At 46.6% G+C, this 24,272-nt stretch overlaps 1 protein-coding gene across 1 annotated transcript in view; it reads right to left on the reverse strand.

The window, feature by feature from the left end:
* Window positions 1-24,272, reverse strand: part of STAB1 (stabilin 1) — a 1,212,756-nt gene that overhangs the window by 25,835 nt on the left and 1,162,649 nt on the right. Inside the window, exons 65-66 of the mRNA XM_085624210.1 lie at window positions 23,227-23,346; window positions 7,684-7,836 (exon numbers count right to left, since the gene is read on the reverse strand). Coding sequence (XP_085480336.1) covers window positions 7,684-7,836; window positions 23,227-23,346 — 273 coding nt within the window. The remainder of the gene's footprint in view (window positions 1-7,683; window positions 7,837-23,226; window positions 23,347-24,272) is intronic.

Genomic DNA, 24,272 nt, shown 5'->3' on the forward strand with positions numbered 1-24,272 from the left:
ATTTGCAGCGATGAGACATGTCGGATATATGCACCAACAGCGAGTTGGTTTACCTTTAGCAGTGACTTGTCATTGTGTATTTTCCCAGACATAGTTCTTTTAACACTTCCTTAGTATACAGATTTCCTGCTTCTGGTGAGGAGAAAATACACAGGAAACCAATCTTTTCAAAGCTTTTTTTAAGGTATTTTAGCCCGGACACGCGGTGACCGTAATCGCGGGAGAGAGAATGCGGAGTAATCTTAGGGTTCAGCATAGTTTTGTTTTTACTTCAAATGCTTAACCACAGACTCAACGGGCAGAGCTTCACCACATCTTCCAAGGTAGTCCGAGCTCAGTATGACAGGTAAGGAAAATGTTGATTCAGGTACAGACAAAAGCCTTCGAAGGAAGGCGTTCTCCGCTAACTGTAGTCCTTAGCTCTACTGGACACCCATATTCAAGCCCCATAAGTAGCAATGGCAATGTATTTCATTTTATAAATCTCTAACATCTCCTTAACCGGTCTTGAGCCTAATTTGCCTGAAAATCTGAAACACTTTTAATGGCCATCTCAAAGTGACTCGCTCTGACATTATGACCATTTTCCGGCTTAAGGCTTGCTTCAACGAGGACTCCAAGGTACTGGAAAGTTTTTACAGACTGAACTAGGACACCATGGATAGGAGGGGACATAGCTTTACTTGATCGTGGGCCGTAGAGCATCGTGAAAGATTCGATCACATTCATCAATACCATGTGACCTAGCTTTACTTGAGTGTGGGCTGCAGACCATTGTGAAAGATTCAATCACGTTTGTCTATATGATGTGACCTAGCTTTACTTGAGTGTGGGCTGCAGACCATTGTGAAAGATTCGATCACGTTCATCGATACAATGTGACCGAGCTTTAGTTGATTGTGGGAAGCAGACCATTGTGAAAGATTCGATCACGTTCATCGATACAATGTGACCGAGCTTTAGTTGATTGTGGGCTGCAGACCATTGTGAAAGATTAGATCACGTTTGTCAATACGATGTGGCAGAGCTTTAGTTGATTGTAGGCTGCAGGCCATTGTGAAAGATTCAATCATGTTCATCGATACAGTGTGACCTAGCGCTACTTCATCGTTTGCTGCAGGCCATTGTGAAAGATTCGATCGCGTTCATCAATACAATGTGACCTAGCGTTACTTCATTGTTTGCTGCGGACCATCATGAAAGATTCAATCATGTTCATCAATAAGATGTGACCTAGCTTTACTTGATTGTTGGCTGCAGACCATATTGAAAGATTTGATCGCGTTTATCGATACAATGTGACCAGCGTTACTTCATAATTTTCTGCAGACCATCATGAAAGATTCGATCACGTTCATCAATACAGTGTGATCTAGCATTACTTCATCATTTGCTGCAGACCATCACGAAAGATTCAATCACGTTCATCAATACAGTGTGACCTAGCGTTACTTCATCATTTGCGGCAGACCATCATGAAAGATTCAATCGCGTTCATCAATACAGTGTGACCTAGCATTACTTGGTTTGCTGCAGACCATCATGAAAGATTCGATCGCGTTCATCGATACAATATGACCTAGCATTACTTCATCATTTGCTGCAGACCATCATGAAAGATTAGATCACGTTCATCAATACAGTGTGACCTAGCGTTACTTCATCATTTGTTGCAGACCATCATGAAAGATTCAATCACGTTCATCAATATAGTGTGACCTAGCATTACTTCATAGTTTGCTGCAGACCATCTTAAAAGATTCGATCATGTTAATCAATATGATGTGACCTAGCTTTCCTTGATTGTTTGCAGCAGACCATCATGAAAATTTAGATCACGTTCATCGATACAATTTGACCTAGTGTTAGTTAATCGTTTGCTGCAGACCATCGTGAAAGATTCAATCACGTTCATCGATACAATGTGACCTAGCATTCCTTCATCGTTTGCTGCAGACCATCATGAAAGATTCAATCACGTTCATCAATATGATGTGACCTAGCTTAACTTGATTGTTGGCTGCAGACCATAATGAAAGATTCGATCTCGTTCATCGATACAATGTGACCTAGCGTTACTTCATCGTTTGCTGCAGGCAATTCTGAAAGATTCGATCACGTTCATCAATACAATGTGACCTAGCGCTACTTCATTGTTTGCTGCAGACTATCGTGAAAGATTCGATCATGTTCATCAATATGATGTGACCTAGCTTTACTTGATTGTTGGCTGCAGACCATAATGAAAGATTCTATTGCGTTTATTGATACAATGTGACCTAGCGATACTTCATCGTTTATTCAGACCATCATGAAAGATTCAATCACGTTCATCAATATGATGTCACCTAGCTTAACTTGATTGTTGACTGCAGACCATAATGAAAGATTCGATCTCGTTCATCGATACAATGTGACCTAGCGTTACTTCATCGTTTGCTGCAGGCCATTGTGAAAGATTCGATCACGTTCATCAATACAATGTGACCTAGCGTTACTTCATCGTTTGCTGCAGACCAATTGTGAAAGTTTCGATCATGTTAATCAATATGATGTGACCTAGATTTACTTGATTGTTGGCTGCAGACCATAACGAAAGACTCGATCACGTTCATCGGTACAATGTGACCTAGCGTAACCTCATCATTTGTTGCAGGCCATTGTGAAAGATTCAATCATGTTCATCGATACAGTGTGACCTAGCGCTACTTCATCGTTTGCTGCAGGCCATTGTGAAAGATTCGATCGCGTTCATCAATACAATGTGACCTAGCGTTACTTCATTGTTTGCTGCGGACCATCATGAAAGATTCGATCATGTTCATCAATATGATGTGACCTAGCTTTACTTGATTGTTGGCTGCAGACCATATTGAAAGATTTGATCGCGTTTATCGATACAATGTGACCTAGTGTTACTTCATTGTTTGCTGCAGACCATCGTTAAAGATTCGATCATGTTTATCAATACAATGTGCCCTAGCGTTACTTCATCATTTGCTGCAGACCATCATGAAAGATTCGATCATGTTCACCAATATGATATGACCTAGCTTTACTTGATTGTTGGCTGCAGACCATAATGAAAGACTCGATCACGTTCATCGGTACAATGTGACGCAGCGTAACTTCATCGTTTGCTGCAGGCCATTGTGAAAGATTCAATCACGTTCATCGATACAGTGTGACCTAGCGTTACTTCATTGTTTGCTGCAGGCCATTGTGAAAGATTCTATCACGTTCATCAATACAATGTGACCAAGCATTACTTTATCGTTTGCTGCAGACCATCATGAAAGATTCGATCATGTTCATCGATACAATGTAACCTAGCTTTACTTCATCGTTTGCTGCAGACCATCATGAATAATTCGATCATGTTCATCAATATGATGTGACCTAGCTTTACTTGAGCGTGGGCTGCAGACCATTGTGAAAGATTCGATCACGTTCATCAATATAATGTGACCGAGCTTTAGTTTCTCATGGGCTGCAGACCATCGTGAAAGATTAGATCACGTTGGTCCGCAAATCCAAGTTTTCCAAAGAACAGACAAATGAGTCTATCAATGATTGCAGATGTCTGCATTACGTGATGTTAGGACTGCATCGTTGGCATAACGGACTACTGGCAGTGGGCATGAGCCCACATGAGGAATGTCCTGACCTCTTAGGCTTAAAAAAATTCTCTAGTTCATTAATATATAGTGTACATAGAAAAGGGGCCAGGACACACCCCTGCCATACTTCCTTGCCGATCTTAAAAGAAGTTGGATATTCACCCTCTAAACCATAAGGGACATAGGTAGATTGTCAGTGTGAAATCGAACCAGGAAATAAACAGTTGGTTGGTCGACTCCTATGTCCAACATTGTTTGCCATAATTTGGTCCGGTTTACCGAGTCAGATGCACCTGACAGGTCCATAAACGACAGGTTGCAAAATGACATAATGTAAAAATCCCCTGTATGTGATATAGACTGAGGGAATGTGACAACCCTTCTATACGATGAACGAGGAAATGTGATGACCCCTCTATAGAATGCAAAATGAGGTAATGAATCCCCTGTATCTGACACAGGGTAAAGGAATGTGATGGCCCTTGTTTACGATGCATGAGGGAATGCGACGATCTCATGTATATGACACAGAGTGAGGGAATGTGGCAACCTCTTTTTTCGATGCACGAGGGTATGTGACAACCCCTGTATATGACGCAGAGTGAGGGAATGCGACAACTCTATACGATGCACAGGGGAAAGTGATGACCCCCTTATATGACGCAGAGTGAGGGAATGTGATGATTCTATATGATGCAAAAGGAGGGAATGTGATCACCCCCTGTATATGACACAGAGTGAGGGAATGTTTTGACCCCTCTATACGATGCACGCGGGAATATGACAACCCCCTGTTTATGACAGAGAGTGAGGGAATGTGACGACCCCTCTATACGAACGGTTGAGGGAATGTGACAACCCCCTGTTTATGGCAGAGAGTGAGGGAATGTGACAACCCCTCTATACGATGGCCGAGGGAATGTGACAACCCCCTGTGTATGACGCAGTGTGAGGGACTGTGATGACTCCTCTATATGATGCAAAAGGAGGGAAGGTGATCACCTCCTGTATATGACACAGAGTGATGGAATGTGACGACCCCTCTATACGATAGAGGAGAGAATGTGACTACCCCCGTGTATGACCCAGAGTGAGGGAATGTGATGACCCCTCTACGATGCAAAAGGGAATGTGACAAACCCCTGTATATGACACAGAGTGAGGGTGTGTGATGACCCCTTGATACGATACACAAGGGAATGTGGCAACCCCCTGTTAATGAAACAAAGTGATGGAATGTGACGACCCCTCTATACAATACACAAGGGAATGTGCCAACCCCCTTTATATGACACAGAATGAGGGAGTGTGATGACTCTTCTATACGATGCACAAGGGAATTTGGTAACCCCCTGTTAATGAAACAGAGTGATGGAATGTGACAACCCCTCTATACAATGCACAAGGGAATGAGGCAACCCCCAGTATATGACAGAGTGAGGGAATGTGATGACCCCTCTATGGAATGCATGAGGGAATGTGACAACCTCCTGTATATGACACAGAGTGAGGAAATGTGATGACCTCCCTATACGATGCCCAATGAGCCAATGTAACGAAGCCCTCTACATGATGCACTAGGGTACAGGACACTATATGATGCATGAGGGAATGTGGCAACTCCCTGTATATGGCACAACGGGAGGGAATGTGCTAACCTCCTTATACGATGCACAATGAGCGAATGTAACAAAGCCCTCTATACGATGGAACAAGACACTATATACTGCATGAGGGAATGTGACAACTCCCTGTATATGAAACAAATGGAGGGAATGTGACAACCTCTCAATACAATGCATGTTGGAATGTGGCAACCCCCTGTGTATGACACAGAGTGAGGGAATGTGACGACGTCTCTATACGATGCACGAGGGAATGTCACAGCCCCTTGTATATGACACAGAGAGAGGGAATGTGACAACCCCTCTATACGATGCACTAAGGAATGTGATAGCCCCCTGTATATGACAAAAAGTGAGGTAATATGAGGACCCCTCTATCTGGTTCACAAGGGAATGGGACAACCCCCTGTATATGACACAGAGTGACAGAATGTGACTACCACTACATACAATGCATGAGGAAATGTGACAACCCCCTGTATATAACACAGAGGGAGGGAATGTGACGACCCCTCTATATGATGCATGATGGAATGTGGCAACCCCCTGTGAATGATATAGAGAGAATTTGACGACCCCTCTATACGATGCACTAAGGAATGTGATGGCTCCCTGTATATAAATGAGTGAGGGAATGTGATGACACCTTTAAATGAATCATGAGGGAATGTGGCAACCCCCTGTATATGACAAAAAGTGAGGTCATATGAGAACCCCTCTATCTGGTGCACAAGGGAATGTGGCAACCCCCTGTATATGACACAGAGTGACGGAATGTGATGACCACTACATACAATGCATGAGGGAATGTGACAACCCCCTGTATATAACACAGAGTGAGGGAATGTGATGACCCTCTATGCGATGCATGAGGGAATGTGACAACCCCCTGTTTAGGACACAGAGTGAGGGAATTTGACAACCCTTCTACAATGCACAAGGGAACATGACACTATATGATGCACAAAGGAATGTGACAACTCCCTGTATATGACACAGAGTGAGGGAATATGATGACCCCTCTATACGATGCACAATGAGGGAATGTGACAGCCCCCTGTGTATGACACAGAGTGACGGACTGTGATGACCCACGATGCACAAGGGAATGTGACAACCCCCTGTATATGACACAAAGTGAGGGAATGTGACAACCTATCTATACGATTCATGAGGGAATGTGACAACTCCCTGTATATGACACAGTGAGGTAATATGATGGCCCCTCTATACGATGCACACTGAGGGAATGTAACAACGACCTCTATATTGTGCACAGTGATGGAATGTCATGACCCCTCTATACAACGCACAGTGATCGAATGTAAAGACCCCAGTTTACAACATGCGGTGAGCGAATGTCTCGACCCTGTATACAATGTGCGATGAGGGTGTGTCTGTGGAAAATTTGGGGCAGACGTTACGATTATATTATATATATTATAATGAAAGGTTGCTGCATAATAGTGATAACTGGGGTGCGTAATAGGCATGAGATAAAGTTTTTAATATAACAGCCTCTGTCTTGCCAAACAACCTATCAATACACAATTCACTGTTTAGTGGCTGGCTTCAGACTGCTTCAGCTGCCTCTTGTGAGAGCTAATGCGATCAATACTACAGGGCCAGAGCAATGTGCGGATGGTTACACTGTGCCATTGACTTCACATTATGCTGTTAGTAATGTGTGAAAGTAGTTCTACGTTGTCATTTCTTTTCATCACAATTTCAGATGCATCAGAAGCATGCCGCCCTGCAGCCACCGAGGCTGTTACAGGCATATTTGGCTTTTTAGCATCTGGTGTCATCAACATAAAGCAAGCCAGACACTCCAGCTAAGCCCATTCTTGCTTTATCAATATTGCCTCTTTAGGGTTTAACTCTATTTTCAGCTACCTACTTTTTTAGTTACATTAATGGATACAGAACTAGGTGTATTTTAAAACTTTGTGAGGCTTTGCCATGGCTTTTGCTATGGAATTAAAACTGACTTGTCCACAAAGAAAGGTGGGTGGTGGAAGGTAAAGAGCAAGGGAGCAGAAGAAACAAGTGAATACCTGAGAGAAGGTGTGTGAAGGACTAACAGAGGAAACACAAAGGAAGGGACCTAAACTGGATAGACAAAACATCAAGAAGAAAACAAGGGGCAGCAATCAAAGAGTCCATGATAGGCCGGAAGAAAAAATGTCAAACGAAAAGTAAGGAGTGAATTGACCAAGAATGTCAACGATGAAAGCCAGAAACAGGTAGGAGGTTTATTGAAGAGCGGAGGTGAAGCTAGTAGAAGATAGAGGCAGCAAGGGGAAGCGAAGAGTGAGGGTAATGGAGGGAGAAGAGAAGAAGCAAGATAGTAGGTCAGAATGAACGAGCCTGCACTGGAAAGAGGTTTTGTGCTGCCCGGGCACCTCCAAAGCCCTATGTGCTGTTGAGTTCCTCACCCGGGAACTGGTGCAGTTCATGGCCGCACACGTGGAGATGGAGAGGTTGTAGCCGGTTCTGGATGGGACAAGGCTTCCTTCGGTGAGGTTGTACGACACAAGCATGATTCCGCTCACAGACACATGGTGCTCAATGTCCCTCCATGTCAAAGTCTGTGGAGTGAAAGAGAAGCATAAGACACACATTGCTTGGAACACAGGGGTTCGTACATAGTGTTCAGAATACATGGAGGATATAAAACATGCTTAGAATACTGTAAAAACATATGGCACACGTAGCACTCAGAATAGAGGAAGAACATACAGAGAGCTCACAGTATAAGAGAACACAAGTAGGAGGCAACGGTGATGACTGCAAGTGAACATCTTTGTGGCAGCTCAGCAGCTCCAGCTCCAAGAAGTGGCTTTGGTTTGTTTGATTTAATCATCACCCGTATCTATGAAGAGCCTCGTGTCATCATAGGACACACTGATCAATGTGATCACCCGTATCTACGAAGAGTCTCTCGTCATCGAAGGACACATTGATCAATGTCATCACCCGTATCTATGAAGAGCCTCGTGTCACCGTAGGACACACTGATCAATGTGATCACCCGTATCTACAAAGAGCCTCTCGTCATCGAAGGACACATTGATCAATGTCATCACCCGTATCTATGAAGAGCCTCGTGTCACCGTAGGACACACTGATCAATGTGATCACCCGTATATACGAAGAGCCTCTCGTCATCAAAGGACACATTGATCAATGTCATTACCCGTATCTACGAAGAGCCTCTCATCATCGAAGGACACATTGATCAATGTCATCACCCATATCTACGAAAAGCCTCTCATCATCGAAGGACACATTGATCAATGTCATCACCCGTATCTATGAAGAGCCTCGTGTCATCGTAGGACACACTGATCAATGTGATCACCCGTATCTACGAAGAGTCTCTCGTCATCGAAGGACACATTGATCAATGTCATCACCCGTATCTATGAAGAGCCTCGTGTCACCGTAGGACACACTGATCAATGTGATCACCCGTATCTACGAAGAGCCTCTCGTCATCGAAGGACACATTGATCAATGTCATCACCCGTATCTATGAAGAGCCTCGTGTCACCGTAGGACACACTGATCAATGTGATCACCCGTAACTACGAAGAGCCTCTCGTCATCGAAGGACACATTGATCAATGTCATTACCCGAATCTACGAAGAGCCTCGTGTCACCGTAGGACACACTGATCAATGTGATCACCCGTATCTACGAAGAGCCTCTTGTCATCGAAGGACACATTGATCAATGTCATTACCCGTATCTACGAAGAGCCTCTCATCATCGAAGGACACATTGATCAATGTCATCACCCATATCTACGAAAAGCCTCTCATCATCGAAGGACACATTGATCAATGTCATCACCCGTATCTATGAAGAGCCTTGTGTCATCGTAGGACACACTGATCAATGTGATCACCGTATCTACGAAGAGCCTCTCGTCATCGAAGGACACATTGATCAATGTCATCACCCGTATCTACGAAGAGACGAAGAGCATCTTGTCATCGTGGGACACGTTGATCAATGTGATCACCCGTATCTACGAAGAGCCTCTCATCATTGAAGGACACATTGATCAATGTCATCACCCGCATCTACAAAGAGCGTCTCGCCATCAAAGAACACCTGAGGTCGTCTTCGAAAAAGATGGATGGCATCTGGTGAGTTTCCTTAGTGCTGGGTCAGCTGGGACTTCAGATTCCACTGCAAAGCCTGCATGTGCCACCTGATGCAGTGTATGTGCAGGATGCAGGAAGCTTACAGCGCTGCTCTTGCTGAGATCCTGGACCAGGGGTGAAATATGCTCGATGTTAGGCTATCGCAGGAGAACTTTTGTTTTTGGAATGACTCAATGTTTGTTGGCTCCTTGTCCAATCATAAGGAACACATTGGGGCTCACTTTGCTGGTGGTAGTCTGGCACCCCAGAATTTCTTGAGTAGGATGCTGTGTAAGGAAATCAGGGCTAATAGAAGCCGTTGTATAACATCTGCCCACCTGCCCATGCACTGTCAGAGAAGAACAGGTCTTGGATAAAGTGCCCATTTAGGCAGTCAGTACGGGCTTCATTAGAAGACTTCAGTTTCAAAACTTTGGTAACTTTATATTGGCTTCATCTGAAGAGATTTGTAGGTTCAGGAATTTAGCTGATTGTCGAATTACCACAGCAAAGGAAGCACTTTCTTGAACTGAAGGCGAAGCCAACCATGTGTCCTGGAAAGTATCAAGCCCACTCACCTCCTGTAAGTACTTGTAAAGAGTATCATCATGATCAAGAGAGGTGATAAATTATCCCCATCCCCACCATCATCATCTATGTGTGGTGCAAGCTCTGGTCAGAGTCGTAGACAAAATGACGATGGAGCATCTGAGGGTGCCTCTCTGGTAGTAGAAGCATAGGATGTGGCACAGGCTGCAGAGGGACAGGGTGCGTTGTAGCGGATTCGCAGTGCAACTTTGGTCGTGGTTGAGCTGATGCCTGTTCATGGTTGGACATCGGAGTTGGTACTGGATTCTCCTCAGTCATCAGCGTTGATAAAAGAGGGACCAATGCAGGCACCGGAGTCAAGGTGAAAGTAAAAATTAGAGTCAGTGCTGAACCTGAACCAAGGGGTTCAGACAATGCAGAGGATGAACCTGCTGGCCGTAATCCAACTGGTGGCTGCTGCGGATCGTTTGAGCCCAAAGGCACGCAGAGGCACCTGAAAGAGTGGCAAAGATACTTTAAAGGTCTCGATCTGCTGCGGAGTCGCAGATGGTCAAGGGAACTTGCGCAGCATCAGGACCAACTGCGGACACGTTTATGCCCTTGCAATATCTGTATAGATAGATAGTAGCTGGATATGGTTGAGACCTGCTTTACCTTCTTATGTTTCACTTGAGGTTTAACTTACCAGAAGACTTTAACTGCAAAGATGACTTCGAGGGGGAACAGCCTTAGAAGCGGGTCTGAGGTCTTGACTTAAAGCGGGAGCTGGACTTACGTGAGGCCCATGACTCTTCCTGTGTTCAGTGACCTACATCTTCTCTTGGTGGTCTTGGATCATCTTCAAGTGCATCAGGTCCCACCGATCACCTGACTCGGAGCTGTGACCTGAGCCCAAGCACCAAAGACAACCCTTGTGCTAGGCAGTCACTGATATCTGTTTTCAATAGTCACTGCATGGTTTGAAGCCTAAAGTTTTAGGACGGAACAGCATTCCCATGCCCACTGGACTTCATATTGGGAATCATCGAAAAACCAAACAAAGTAGGAGTTGAGCTCCGGATCTGAGTTTGAAGGGACTGATGACTAAGCACAGGGGTGGGGCTTTTATGCAGCTCTGTCCCTTCTGGGCCGGAATGAAACCCATGCGGAGCCACGCAGGAGCACTGCTATGAAACGTTTCCGGATCCAGTCTGGGGCCTGGGGAATATTCTAAAGGTGAAGAATCTGTGGTTAGAAATATTAATCAGAAATATACATAAGACCTTCAGAAAATGCATCACATTCAGAATGAGGATCAAGCAAATGTAGAAAGGCTGAGAGGGCCATCAAACAGCCTTTAACGGTGTCCACAGCAAGGCCTTGCCAGCCCAAAGCTAGAACAAATAGAAGAATGTTAGAACGTTTCGCCTGTAGCGGATTGACCTGCCAGTCCTCACCCCAGGTCACAAATCAACGGACCAATGTCCAGAATAAATCGACTTTGTGGACAGATGGAGAGCAACCATGGTGACACCCACCCCTGTTTTGGGCAGATTGAAATCACTCAGCTGCTTCTTCTCAACCGCCATGCATGGATGTGTAGATTTGAGTGCTGAATCCTGTCCTGTTCTCAGGAGTGCACTTTCTCCCAAAGAAGTAGATGAAGCAGTGGAGAAATGCTCAGACTCAGCAGGTCCGAGTTCCAGACCCCAAGTCCAGGATGAGCTGAGCCTGGTCCCTCCGGGCCTTCTTCAGAACCCGGGAAAGTGTAAATGAGACTGGAGTCCTACGGTAGGTGAAATGCTTCTCCACTTGGCTTGGTGGTAGAAACTATATAGCACAAAAACATTTTTCAGAAGAGGTGAAAAAATTTACCAAAGTTACGCACTACTGATCGAAAACACCTTGTGCCACCTCTGAATGCAAAAGCCACTGAGGTCAGCTCGATGGTGCCTGCTGAGCTTTTCCGTCATGGCGTTCAGGGATCCTGGCAGATGGCTGACAGCCAGGGAAATATGAAGGTCCATACACCGCCACAGTCTTGGCAGCTCCAGACACAGCACCAGTGACCTCCTGCCCTGTTTGTTGCCGTAACACATGGCGGTCTTGTTGTCTATCAGGACTTGCATAGGACCGCCATTAAGGAACTTCAGAAGACTGAAACCAGAGCCCTCTGATTGCCACATCGTCCATATAGCCCCTCGGTCCAGAGTCAATGCATCGGCCACCAGAGTCCACTCTGGATGGGGTAGAGAAAATGGTCTGGTGTAAGTCAGGTTGGAATCCTCCTTGACCAAAGGAAGTCCTGAGCCCCCGATCTGACAAACAGATGTCACTCAAGAAGCACCCCCGGTTTGAAGTCGATTGAAGATGGAGGTTTGTCTGTAGAGCCATCATGTGCCTACGGGCCTAGGCACTAGAAGAATACATAAGGCCAGGAGACCAAGAAGTCCCAGAACTGTCCAAGCTGGAACAGAGGACTGAAACATCGGGATCATACTTAATGTCCCTGACTGATAAGGGCAGAAAAGCTTTGAACATATGTCCAAATGGCCCATACAAAGGGAAGCCTCTGTACTGGCAGAAGGTTGGATTTTGGCTTGTTACTGGAGAATCCTCAAGAAGACAGGAGCAAGGTGGTCATCTGTCACTGACTTGACAAGTTCACCATCAACAACCAGTCATTGAGTATGTGCACCCCTGACATCACCTTCGTAAACACCCTGAAGGCTGAGGTGAGGCCCAAGGGCAGGACGGTGGACTGAATGTTTCCTTCTCTACCACCAACAGAGGAACGGTCAGAGGGACTGCTGGAATGGTACATGAAAATAGACATCCTGCAGGTCCAAAGACACCGTACAGACCACGAGATATAGGGCACAGAAAACCAGGGCTAGTCAGCAGTGTGAATTGTTTCTTCCAAAGGAAGGTGTTCAGGAATCCACAGGTCCAATATTGGTCTCAGCCCCCCGTCCTTTTTGGGTACTAAGGACCGTATTCTGAGTCACACAGTAATGGAGGGGTGAAAACACTACACGCGAAATTAACACTACAGTGCTCTAACACCTTGGCAGGACCATGCAATTGCAGAATAACTATGCAGACATGAATTTAACAGGCGGAAATCCACATGGTTTTCACTGTTCAGGGAGATGAACGCTCACATTTACCATTTCATCAGAGTAGGAGGTAAATGTGACCTGTGGAGCAGGTGCGGAGGAGGATGAGGAATGGAGCAAGGGGGTTAGGAAGGAAGTGGAAAAATATTCCCTGGCAGGCAAAGTTCTTCCCTTGCTGAAAACAGTGTTCAGGTGGGGATGGGGACAAAGGCTTGGCTGCTTTTGAAGCCAAAGAGTCATGCAGTTTTATTGGCTGATAAAATAAGGTCCAATGTTTCCAGTAAAGAACACCAGGCCAGTCGCGATCAGGCGGACCGGTACCCCTGAGTGAAAACAGGCAGAAGTGTAGGGGGCTTTGACAAAATGGGAAGGGCATAAGCATGACCGAAGGCTTGCATGGCCCACTGGTCCGAGTTAACCACATGCTAGTTTGGTAGGGAAGAGGATTCTGCTCCCACCCCCTCACCCTCCCCCCCACCCACCTCCACTGGCCATGGGTGACACTCAAAATTAAGATCAGAGTGGCAGCTGCAGCGGAAGAGGGAGACGAGGACTTGTTGGTGGCTCCATCCTCTGCCACCAGGGCTGCACAGGCTGCTGAACATGTTGATATCGCTGTATATGGTATTAAGCCAGGTGCTAAGAGTAACCCCATAATTTACAGTATTGCCGATGGAACAGGCAGTCTGGGGAGAGCAAGCAAAAGAGAGCCCCGCTGCACAGTTCTCTGAAGTGCTCCAAAGCTAAATCTACAAGTTGCAGTCATTGAAGACACGCTCATGAGGGATGACTCTACATCTCAGGAGAAACTCGTGGTGCACATCCAGGCATGTCAGCAACTCACCCTGCCAGAACCCACAGCACGGCCTACACAGCCTGTGGTTTCTAGCTCAGCCCATAAGATATTTCTGGCCGCAGCCTGTCCATGATAGACTGTTTGCGCAAAGCAGTTCTGAAATTCTTCATGGACGGCGGGTGCAGGAACCTGGCCCTCTATATAATGCACTAAAACGAAGCAGAGGGTCCAGTGAGTTCCCCATTGATTTACAGAGGCAAAAGTAGAGAACACTAACGCTCTATTTGTGGTAGTGTGGGTGAGCAAGCTAGGCTTATAAGAGCGTAGTGCTCAGCATTTGTTGTACTCACAGAGGCAATAAATGAGACACACACTCAAGAATAAATCCAAGACCAATTTATAAAAATACCACCGATTTGTATATAATTTTTCAGACCAAGAACTTCGTTCTACAGTAAGTACTTTTAGAGATATGAATTTTTGAAGTTCGCAAAATGAATTATTTTTGTGCACAATTACGCACCATTGAAGTAAACAGGAGAAAATAGAAAAATGCATATAAAATCCCACAGTTGGATTTCAAGGGTCACCTTTGGGATTTAAATAAGCAGCCAGGCCAGGCCCAATGTTCCACCAGCTGATTCTCTGGAGTGTCCCGGATTCGGCCGGGAGGAGGGTGCTGAGGATGTTGGTAGCTCGTGTGCTACAAAGAAGGGGCCACATGAAAACACACTGCACAAGGGGACTTAAAGGGAAGTCTGAGGAGCCCCACTCGAATGAGCAGGTCGCAAGAGCCTCAGGACCATGGAGGCACAGCTGGTTTGTCGGTACCCAGGCGGGGGCGTTGAGGGGGGGCTGAGTGCAGAGCAGATAGGTAAGCCAGGCAACATGCATCAAGATGTCCTTATAGTTAGGGGCAGGCAGCTTGGAGAGGAGATTCCAGGACAGCTGGGCGACTCACAATGTGGGTCGCAGGGCTCTCAACATCCCTCGATGGATGCTGTCTTCCTGGGCAGTTGGAGTCCGGCTTGGACTCTGTGTTTTGTTAAATGTTGCAGAGGGTCCGGTACCCAGGGTATTGGTGCGGCACATCTCTAGTAGATCCTGGTGTCTCCACATTTGAAGGGGAGATAGATTGGATCCTCCAGGGCTGGTGTACCACTTTTTGTTTGGGTGCTGCATCAGACTCACCGGGGTGTCTGTCGAATCTAAAATTCAGGGTCCAGGGATGCCACCTAAATACTAAATTTAGGGGTGTTCAATGGGGTGACAGGTAGTAGCCAATGGGCTACCTAGCTTTATGGTGTCTAAAACCTCTAAGTGGTCACTTCCTGTGGGAAGGGGCACTGCCCTGACACTAATTGGCTAATTCTCTCTCAAACCAAGATGGAGGAAAATGTAAAGTGGGCTCCACATCACCTGCTCCACCTTAGGGGTGGTGCTGGCTGAATGGGACTCAACTCCTAATTTAAATAATGTTCCCGCCTGTCCTCCTGCCAGATGTGGAGCAGAACAGGGAGGTTGGCATCCTCTACTGTCTGGAGAGGCCTGGGTCGCATTTCAAAGGTGGCATCGCCTTTGAAGTTTCCCGCCTTGGAATGCCATCCTGTCCTGTGAGAGGTGTGAAGCACCTCCGCCCAGAGCAGGCTTTGTTCCTGGCCTCTGAGAGTGCTGGCTCTCACCCCATGGGTTCAGAAAAAATGTCCAGTGGTGGCAGACTGGCTAAGACTAGTCAGAGACCACACCAGTGTTTGGTAAGTTTACAAGGGACCCACTAAGGTGTCTCCTGTGTGCATTTATTAATGAATCCAACACTGGCACCAGTAAGGATTTATTAAAATGAGATGTTTGGTACCAAACATCTCTTGGGTTCAGTGAAGCCATCATGGGGCTAGAAAACTAGTGACAAGTATTCAGCCCATGTACTTTCTATGGCTTCTCCGGGCATTTACAATATCCAAGAACGGACGTAGCTCTGGTAGGATCATATCTGCTCACGCAGATATGTCCACACATGGGATATAGTGCACCATGCCTTAGGACCTGTAAGGCCTGCAGTATGGGTGACTTACCTATGCTTTATGCAGTGTATGGAGGCATGGCACACAGGGCTCTGTGCCATGTCGACCTCAGTTTTTTCTGCACCAAGACACGCAGCCTGTACTGGCAGTTTGCATGGTCTTGGCGAGGGGTCTCTTGGGTGGCACAATCCATGCTGCAGTCCCAGTGGACCCTCTTCAATCCCAGGACCCTCGGTACCAGGGGTACCATTTACTAGGGACTTACAGAGGTCACTGAAGTTGTGCCAATTGTGGTATGGTTTTTGGGGAAGAACACTGGTACCAGGAACTTGGTTAGATGGACCCAATACACCTCAGTCAAAGTAGCATCAAAAACCAGGCAAAAAGTGTGGGGGTACGGGGTATTGCAATAAGAACTCTGCTTTCCACAGGTCGGATCATGGCCCCACTAAAGAGTTGGATCTGTTTTCCACAGCCCCATGGCAGACAGGCCTACAATTCATGGGAGACATTGGTGGTTCAAAGGGAAGCCCCCCAAACCACCTCAAACTTCAAAGACACACAACAGTATAAATACGGGTGCCATCCTTTAGCAACAAATGAGATGCGCTTGTGGGGGCTTGGGACCGGAGAACCTGGACTGTGTGGTGCACATTGCCAGAAGACTCTGTTGAGCTCATGGAGGATAACTGTCTGAATAGAGGCTGGCCTGGACCGAGGACCCACTGAAGTGTGATGCCCTAAAGTGTGCTTTCCAAGGGCCTGACTGTGGGGCTCCTGTTCTCCCATAGAGCTCAGGGACATCAAAGATCTACTGCAAGGGACCTACACCATCTACCTGTGACATCTGGAGAGCGGTGCCCTCTCAAGTGTCCACCTCGACTACTGAATTCCAACTGATAGCGTGGTGTAAGCGTGGAATTAAGACTTGTGTCTGGAGACCAGATTGCCTAGGGCGGAACCCCAGAAAAATCTTGCCCACATCTAAGGCGGGTGGTTCCAGTACTGCGGGGACCCTGACACTCATAAGCATCTAGTTGGCGGTGAGTGGATTCACCGGTTGTGGGACCCTGCATGGCCCTTCTCGTCATTTGTGCCGCATCTCGCTTGTGTAGCATGCCGACTGCATACTCATTGCATGTGGTGTCCGATTTACAGGGTGTGACCCTTTGAGGTGGGGATGTACCCATAGTAGTGCCACATTTTACCTCGTATGGCTCTGCTGAACTTGCGCATGTGTGTGTGTGTGACCTGACTGGTCTCATACAACCTATATTATCTTGCACCGTACGTTGTTCCTCATTTCCAGGGAGGTACAGAATTGCATCTCTTCACTGTTTGTGACCGGAATTGCCTTGTGCAACCCATCTCAACCTGCACTGGTCATTGTGCCTCATTTCCAGATAGGTGCGCCAATTGCAACTCATCGTGTTTGAAAATTGAAGTGCTTTGTGCAAATCATACCAACGTGCACCAGATGCTGTGCCCGGATTGCTTGGACATGACCCGGATCATCGTATCCTGATCGGGGAGCCTCCTCCTATCGGGAGGCTCCCCTGTGTTACTTCCCATTCATTAGTAGTTCCCTTTTTGATCCACATCGCGGCAGACCAACTGCCCTGTCAAAACCTGGCCCCTCCCAAAGACATCTTGGTGCCAGGTAGTAACGAGAGAGTGACTGGGTAGAGGGAACGCTTCTGAGACAGTTTAGAAGCGGGTCAACAGACTGCGTGACTTCTTTGTGTTTTGAGACCTGTGGGTGAACTTTCCAAATGGCTGCTAAACTCTCCCTTGTTTACGTCTACCTCCTAATTAAAACTGCTACATATTCCCACCTGCTTCCCAAAGACCCAGATTATGTGTGACTTCGGATGGATGTGGCTCAGTGTCCAGGAGGTGGGGTTGGCTTTCTTCCATCCAGGAGTATAGGACAATTGGGGTGAACTAAAGGGTGGAGGGAGGGTGGGGCCATGGAGTCTGCAGAATGTGATCCATTGACCTGCTGGATACCAGTGGAACCGCATTAGGGTGCTGAGGGCTTATATGTGTAGGAGCGTTCCGTACACACTGGCTGATACCTGTCGCACTGCGTAGCGGTACGGAGTGTGTGTGTGTGAGTGGGGGTGATCGTGTGCGGCCCACCTGTGATTCACAACACTGTCTGGCAGTCCAGCTTCATACATTGATTGTATGCCAAAAGCATAATAATACATTTGGCATTGGGTTTTCAAATGTGGCTCTGGCCCGTGGTGCTGCTAAAAAGAGTTTTATGTTTTGTGTATGTGTTTGATATCGTGGTTGGATTAGGAATTGTCCACTGTGTGCATACTAGTGATATCATAACAAAACTAGTGGGCCTAGTACTGCTAGTATTATTTCCAAATGTTTTTTATGCCGAAAAGTACATGATGCTCATGTTATAAGGATTGAATATGTGTGTTGAATATAAAGGTTTTTACATCCTAGGTCAAGTCTCTTTTGTGGCACTCGGTGTATTGATCGTGTGTGGCTGCTGTGCCTTTGCTTTTCATATTGCCTCTGATATAAGCCTGACTGCTGAGTGACGCTACCCAAGGGTGAGCACGGGTTGTACTCGTACATGCTACGAAGATGTGTACTTACAAAATCAGAAAGGTGTGCTCTTACACTCTACAAAGATGTTTGCTTACATATGAGGAAGGTGAGGTCTTACACACTACAATGGTGTGTACTTACACATTGAGAAAGGTGTGCTCTTACACGCTACAAAGATGGGTACTTACACACTCAAGGTGTGTTCTAACACACTTACGAAGGTGTTATGTTATGTAGATTTGTAAAGCGCACTATCACTTGTGAGTCACTGGCGTAACAAAAGATGAGGGGGCCTTCCTGCAAAGTACATGGAGGGGCCAGCCCCCCCTCCGTAATCAGTCAGGAACTCTCAGGCCAGGGTACTGTGCCGAGGGAGCCCCCTGACGCTCAGGCATCCCCCGCACCGCGGGGGGTTGCAGGGGCCTTTGTTATGTCACTGTTGTGATTATATCCTGGTACTGAGGAGGCGCATGTCTAGGCACACCTACCGCCCAGTGGGGCAACTCAAAAAGACAGGTCTTCAGCTTCTTGCCGAGCTCAAGAAGTGAGGAGGACGCTCTTATGTATAGTGTCAGGTCGTTTCACGCTTTAGGAGTGATGTAGGAGTAGGCTTGACTGCAGGATATGGTTTTCTGTGTGCGTGGGATGTGTACAAGTTGGACCTTGGACGAGGAGGAAGTGTCTGGAAGTATTGTGAAAGCAGATGTGATTGTTGAGGCATTCTGGGCCAGTGTGTTCTTGCACACTCAGGAAGGTGTGCTCTTACACACTACAAAGATGTGTTTTTACAGACTCAAGAAGGTGTGCTCTTACACACTTAGGAAGGTGTGCTCCTACCACCTTAGGAAGGTGTGTCCTTACACGCTACAAAGATGTGTTCTTACAGACTCAAGAAGGTGTGCTCTTTCACATGTAGGAAAGTGAGCTCTTACACTCTAGAAAGATGTGTTCTTACAGACTCAGGAAGGTGGGCTCTTACACACTTAGGAAGGTGTGCTCTTACACGCTACAAAGATGTGTTTTTACAGACTCAAGAAGGTGTGCTCTTACACACTTAGGAAGGTGTGCTCCTACCACCTTAGGAAGGTGTGTTCTTACACGCTACAAAGATGTGTTCTTACAGACTCAAGAAGGTGTGCTCTTTCACATGTAGGAAAGTGAGCTCTTACACTCTAGAAAGATGTGTTCTTACAGACTCAGGAAGGTGGGCTCTTACACACTTAGGAAGGTGTGCTCTTACACGCTACAAAGATGTGTTTTTACAGACTCAAGAAGTCATGCTCTTACACACTTAGGAAGGAGTGCTCTTACATGCTACAACGATGTGTTCTTACAGACTCAAGAAGGTGTGCTCTTACACACATAGGAAGGTGAGCTCCTACACACTTAGGAAGGTGTGCTCTTACACACATATGAAGGTGTGCTCTTACACACTTAGGAAGGTGTGCTTTTATACACTTAGGAAGGTGTGTTCTTGCACACTCAGGAAGGTGTGCTCTTACATGCTACAAAGATGTGTTTTTACATACTCAAGAAGTTGTGCTCTGACACACTTAGGACGGTGTGCTCCTACCCACTTAGGAAGGTGTGCTCTTACACACTCAGAGAGGTGTGCTCTTACACGCTACAAAGATGTGTTCTTACGCACTTAGGAAGGTGTGCTTTTATACACTTAGGAAGGTGTGCTCTTACACACTTACGTGCTACAAAGATAAATGCTTTTAAATTCAGGTAGGCGTGCTGTTTAACTCTTACGAAGATGAGTGCTTACTCTCTCACAAAGACGTGCTTGTATACACTGATGAAGATGTGTATACATCTGGCTTCTGGTTTATAGACCTCCTGGACCCTTTACACGGTTTGCACCTAGTTTGATTGAACACCTAATACAACCAGCACTACGGTATGAGAAATTACTAGTGTTGGGTGACATGAATCTTCATTTTGATGATGCATTCAACTCTGGGGCTCAAGAGATTCACCAGGAATTGGCAGCCTTACAGCTGATATTGAAATCAGAACTCCCCACTCATCAGTTGGGCCACTTACTGGACCCTATTTTTGCTAATTGGTGAGCTTTAGAAATTGAGCCCCCACTCCCGGTTTTTTGGTCGGATCATTTTTTGATCTCTTTTAAGGCAAGGATGCCCTTACCGAATGTACAGGAGAAACCTGAGATACATCAAAAACACAGGAAGTGGGCTGGTTTCTCACAAGGGAAATTTAACAAGGTCCTTTTACAGGGAGGGTTACCGGGCGGCATAGATGTGGATTCTGCCTGTGAAGCACTGGATAGGCACATCACGGAGGCATTAGATAGTAATGCACCCTGGTCGTTTAAAGCGTCAGGGAGAAGACAAAAATCGGCTCCCTGGTTTAGAGACAAACTAAGAAAGGCTAAATCAGTATGTAAATGCCTGGAAAGGTGGTGGAGAAGAGACTTTTCAGCCCAGGTTAAGAGCGAATATAAAGCCAGTCTTAAGGGCTATCATGCGCTTATCAGAAAGGCTCGGGCTACCTACTACAAGGACAGGATTGAGACCACGGAGAACTCAGCTAAAGAGCTGTTCATGGTTCATAAAGAGATATCCTCCCTGGCAAAAATTGCAGCGCCCAATATTGGCTCAGTGGAGTCATGCAACCGGGTGGCTGATTTTTTTGCGGAGAAGGTGGAGAAGATTTATACCGCCTTTCCGGTCTCTGCACGAGTTGGGTGCGGGGTTGTTGACGAACCGGTCAACATTATGGAGTCAGAACGCCTTGCTAGATTTAACGTTCCCCTACCCGATACCCTTAATAAATTAGCCAACAGCATTAAGTCAGGCTCACCCAGAGATCCTGCCTCCCCGAAGGTGCTAAGAGGGAGCATTGAGATTCTCGAGCCCTGCATAAGACACCTTTGGGAGCTCTCCTTCAGCTCAGGAATAGTTCCTAAAAAATGGAAAGAGGCGGTGGTTCTCCCATTACAAAAGAAGCCCCATGTCAATATGGATCAATTAGATAATCTGCGCCCTATCTCACTGTTACCATACTTTGCTAAAGTTGCTGAGAAGGTAGTAAATATCCAACTGACGGCCCACATCAGCAAACACAACTTATTGCATCCAACCCAGTCTGGGTTTCGGGCTCTTCACTCTACCGAATCGGCTTGGCTTCTTTCTTTGGAGACCATTCGGAAGTATGTAGATGAGGGACAGACGCCTTAATCTTGTTAGATCTAAGTGCCGCTTTCAACACTGCTGCTCATCATACTCTGCTGCAGTGTCTTAGAAAGGGAGGGGTGGCAGGTAGCGCTCTGAAATGGATGGAATCTTCTTTGTACGAGCGCAGCTTCCAGGTGGCGCAGGGATCCCACTATTCTAAAAACATCAAGTTGGAACAGGGGGTGCCTCAGGGGTCCACCCTTAGTCCGACACTGTTTAATCTCTACGTCACTCCTTTGGCGGAGATTACTGAAAATTCGGGGTCAATGCCGTGTCCTATGCGGACGATACGCGACTGGTGGTGTCCCTTACACAGGCACAAGAGAAGGCAGCATTTAATTTTGTAACCTGCCTGCAAGAACTGGCGTCTTGGATGGCAAATAACTGCCTTAAATTGAATGGCAATAAGACCGAGGTGCTTGTGATAGGGAAGCACCGTCAGTATGGTCGTCGGCATGGTGGCCACAGACACTGGGTCCCACCCCTACGCCTTGTGAGCAGGTTAAGAACTTAGGGGTGTGTCTGGACACCGAGCTCTCATTTGAGCATCATACCAGGCGTGTGGCAGGCACATGTTTTGGAGTACTGCGTGGTCTCCGGAAAACGTTGGATGTGCCGCCCACGGCAGCCATGAAAACCTTGGTTCATGCCCTGGTGACATCGCGTCTGGATTGTGGGAACGTACTGGACCTGGGAGCGAATGTTAAATGTATACAGAGACTCCAACGTATCCAGAACGCAGCAGCACGCCTAGTCTTGATGCTTCCAAAGAGGGCCTTAGCCTCCCTTCATTGGCTCCCGATCAGGGAGAGAGTTCTGTTCAAGGCTCTATGTGTTAGCCATCGGATCATACATAGGAAGGGCCCCAGCTACCTGCATGACCTATGAACTCCCTCTTCCCCGACCCCTCAATTAATATGGGGAAGGTGAGTGTCCCTACCATCAGGAGAGCAGGGATGGGTGGACGCTCCTTCCGCTATCCGGCCGCTCAGCAGTGGAACAAACTCCCTCAGGGCCTCCGGTGGGAGGTCTCGGAGACCACTTTCCGCAAAGAGCTGAAAACTCACCTTTTTCCCCTATGTTTAGACTCTCCCCGCTACTGTCCAGCTTTGAGGGTCCCCGCTGAGATGTGCTTTCAGAATGTACCACAGCGCGGGGACACACTAGCCTAGTGTAACCAGGCGCTTTACAAATGCGGCTATTATTTTTATTATTACTTGCACACTCAGGAAGACACACTCACGAGCTTGCATTCTATCAGTCGACAATCCAGGCGGCTCTGCCATGGGTAAGACTGCTGCTGAGATATTCAGCAGGCCAAATTCAAATGTGGACTCCCGTCACCCTAGGAGCTTCTTAGCGCTATGTAACCGATGTTTATTGTTACCCGATTCACTGGTGCTCGTGAGGTCAAGCACAGGTCCCTGCAGTGGGTGCATTAACCCACGGAGCCAGCAGCAGGACCGACACACATGAGAACAATGCAGAAGGTTCAAGGGTGGGCAGAGGGTCTAACTCTCAAATAACAGCCAGACACACAGACGGACATCCAGATGTGTTGGAGGACAGGGGCTGCCGCACTTACCATGTTCTCTTCAAACCCAGAGTCCAACGGGACAAAGAGGGTTTTATAAGACGTCTCATTGGACAGGAAGTCAAGGAAGTCCAGTCCTTTGTCTGTGGCGTTGGCGTAGCCCAGGAGCATCTGGAGAGAGGAGAGCACAGAGGCAAGTGTCAATCAAGGAATGGAGCACAGGGACTCCAGAAAACATGCAAGAAGCACACATGCCTCAAACACAGTGAGAAGTAACTCTCCGGAAGAAGAACAAACTGACGAGAAACAATAAATACTAAATGAAATAAAACACAAGCAAGTGAGACATTACTATCCAGAAAAACGACCACAAAGACGAATAAAAATGGAGACGTACAAAAGGCAAGAAGCTTGTGACTGTCCAGAAGAAGAACACAGGACAAGAAACAAGCAACAAGACAGAACAAGAGACAAGTAACTATCCAGAAAAAAACTTGTAACCTGTCTCTATCCAGAAGATGAGGTACAGAGGAAAGAAACTCGTAACTTTCCAGAAAAAGAGCACAGAGAAAGGTTATCTAGAAAAATAACACAGAAACAAGTGACTCTCTAGAAAAAGAACCCACAGACAAGTGACAGTGAGGAGTAGCTATCCAGAAAAAGAACATTTACAATACACAATAGTATCCAGAAAAAAGACTTTAAGACATCTGACTATCCAGAAAAAGAATACAAAAACATCTATCCAGAAAAAGAGACCATGTGTGTTTGACTCCCCCTGCAGCTAGAGAGACCCTTCAGTTTTGCCTCAGTCTTTACTGACCCGTAAGGCCGTCCCTTTCGGTCTTGGGGTAGGTGACGCACAGGAGGGACTCACGCCTGGTGCACACCCTCTTTGTCCCCTGAGGTGCCGCAACAAGGAGGTCGAAAAGGGAAGAAGTCTACTGTGGATGTCGCATTAACTCATTTGAATTGTCCCGCAAGGGCTCTTAACCTTTTTCACTTATAGTTGGTACTATTTTTTATTACTTAGTGTGTGTGTCACTTACGGTGTTACAGAGCTTGCGCCCTTCTCTGTTCAGAGCGCTTCGCCTGCT

The sequence above is a fragment of the Triturus cristatus genome, chromosome 9, assembly GCF_964204655.1.
Source record: "Triturus cristatus chromosome 9, aTriCri1.1, whole genome shotgun sequence".
Lineage (NCBI taxonomy): Eukaryota > Metazoa > Chordata > Amphibia > Caudata > Salamandridae > Triturus > Triturus cristatus.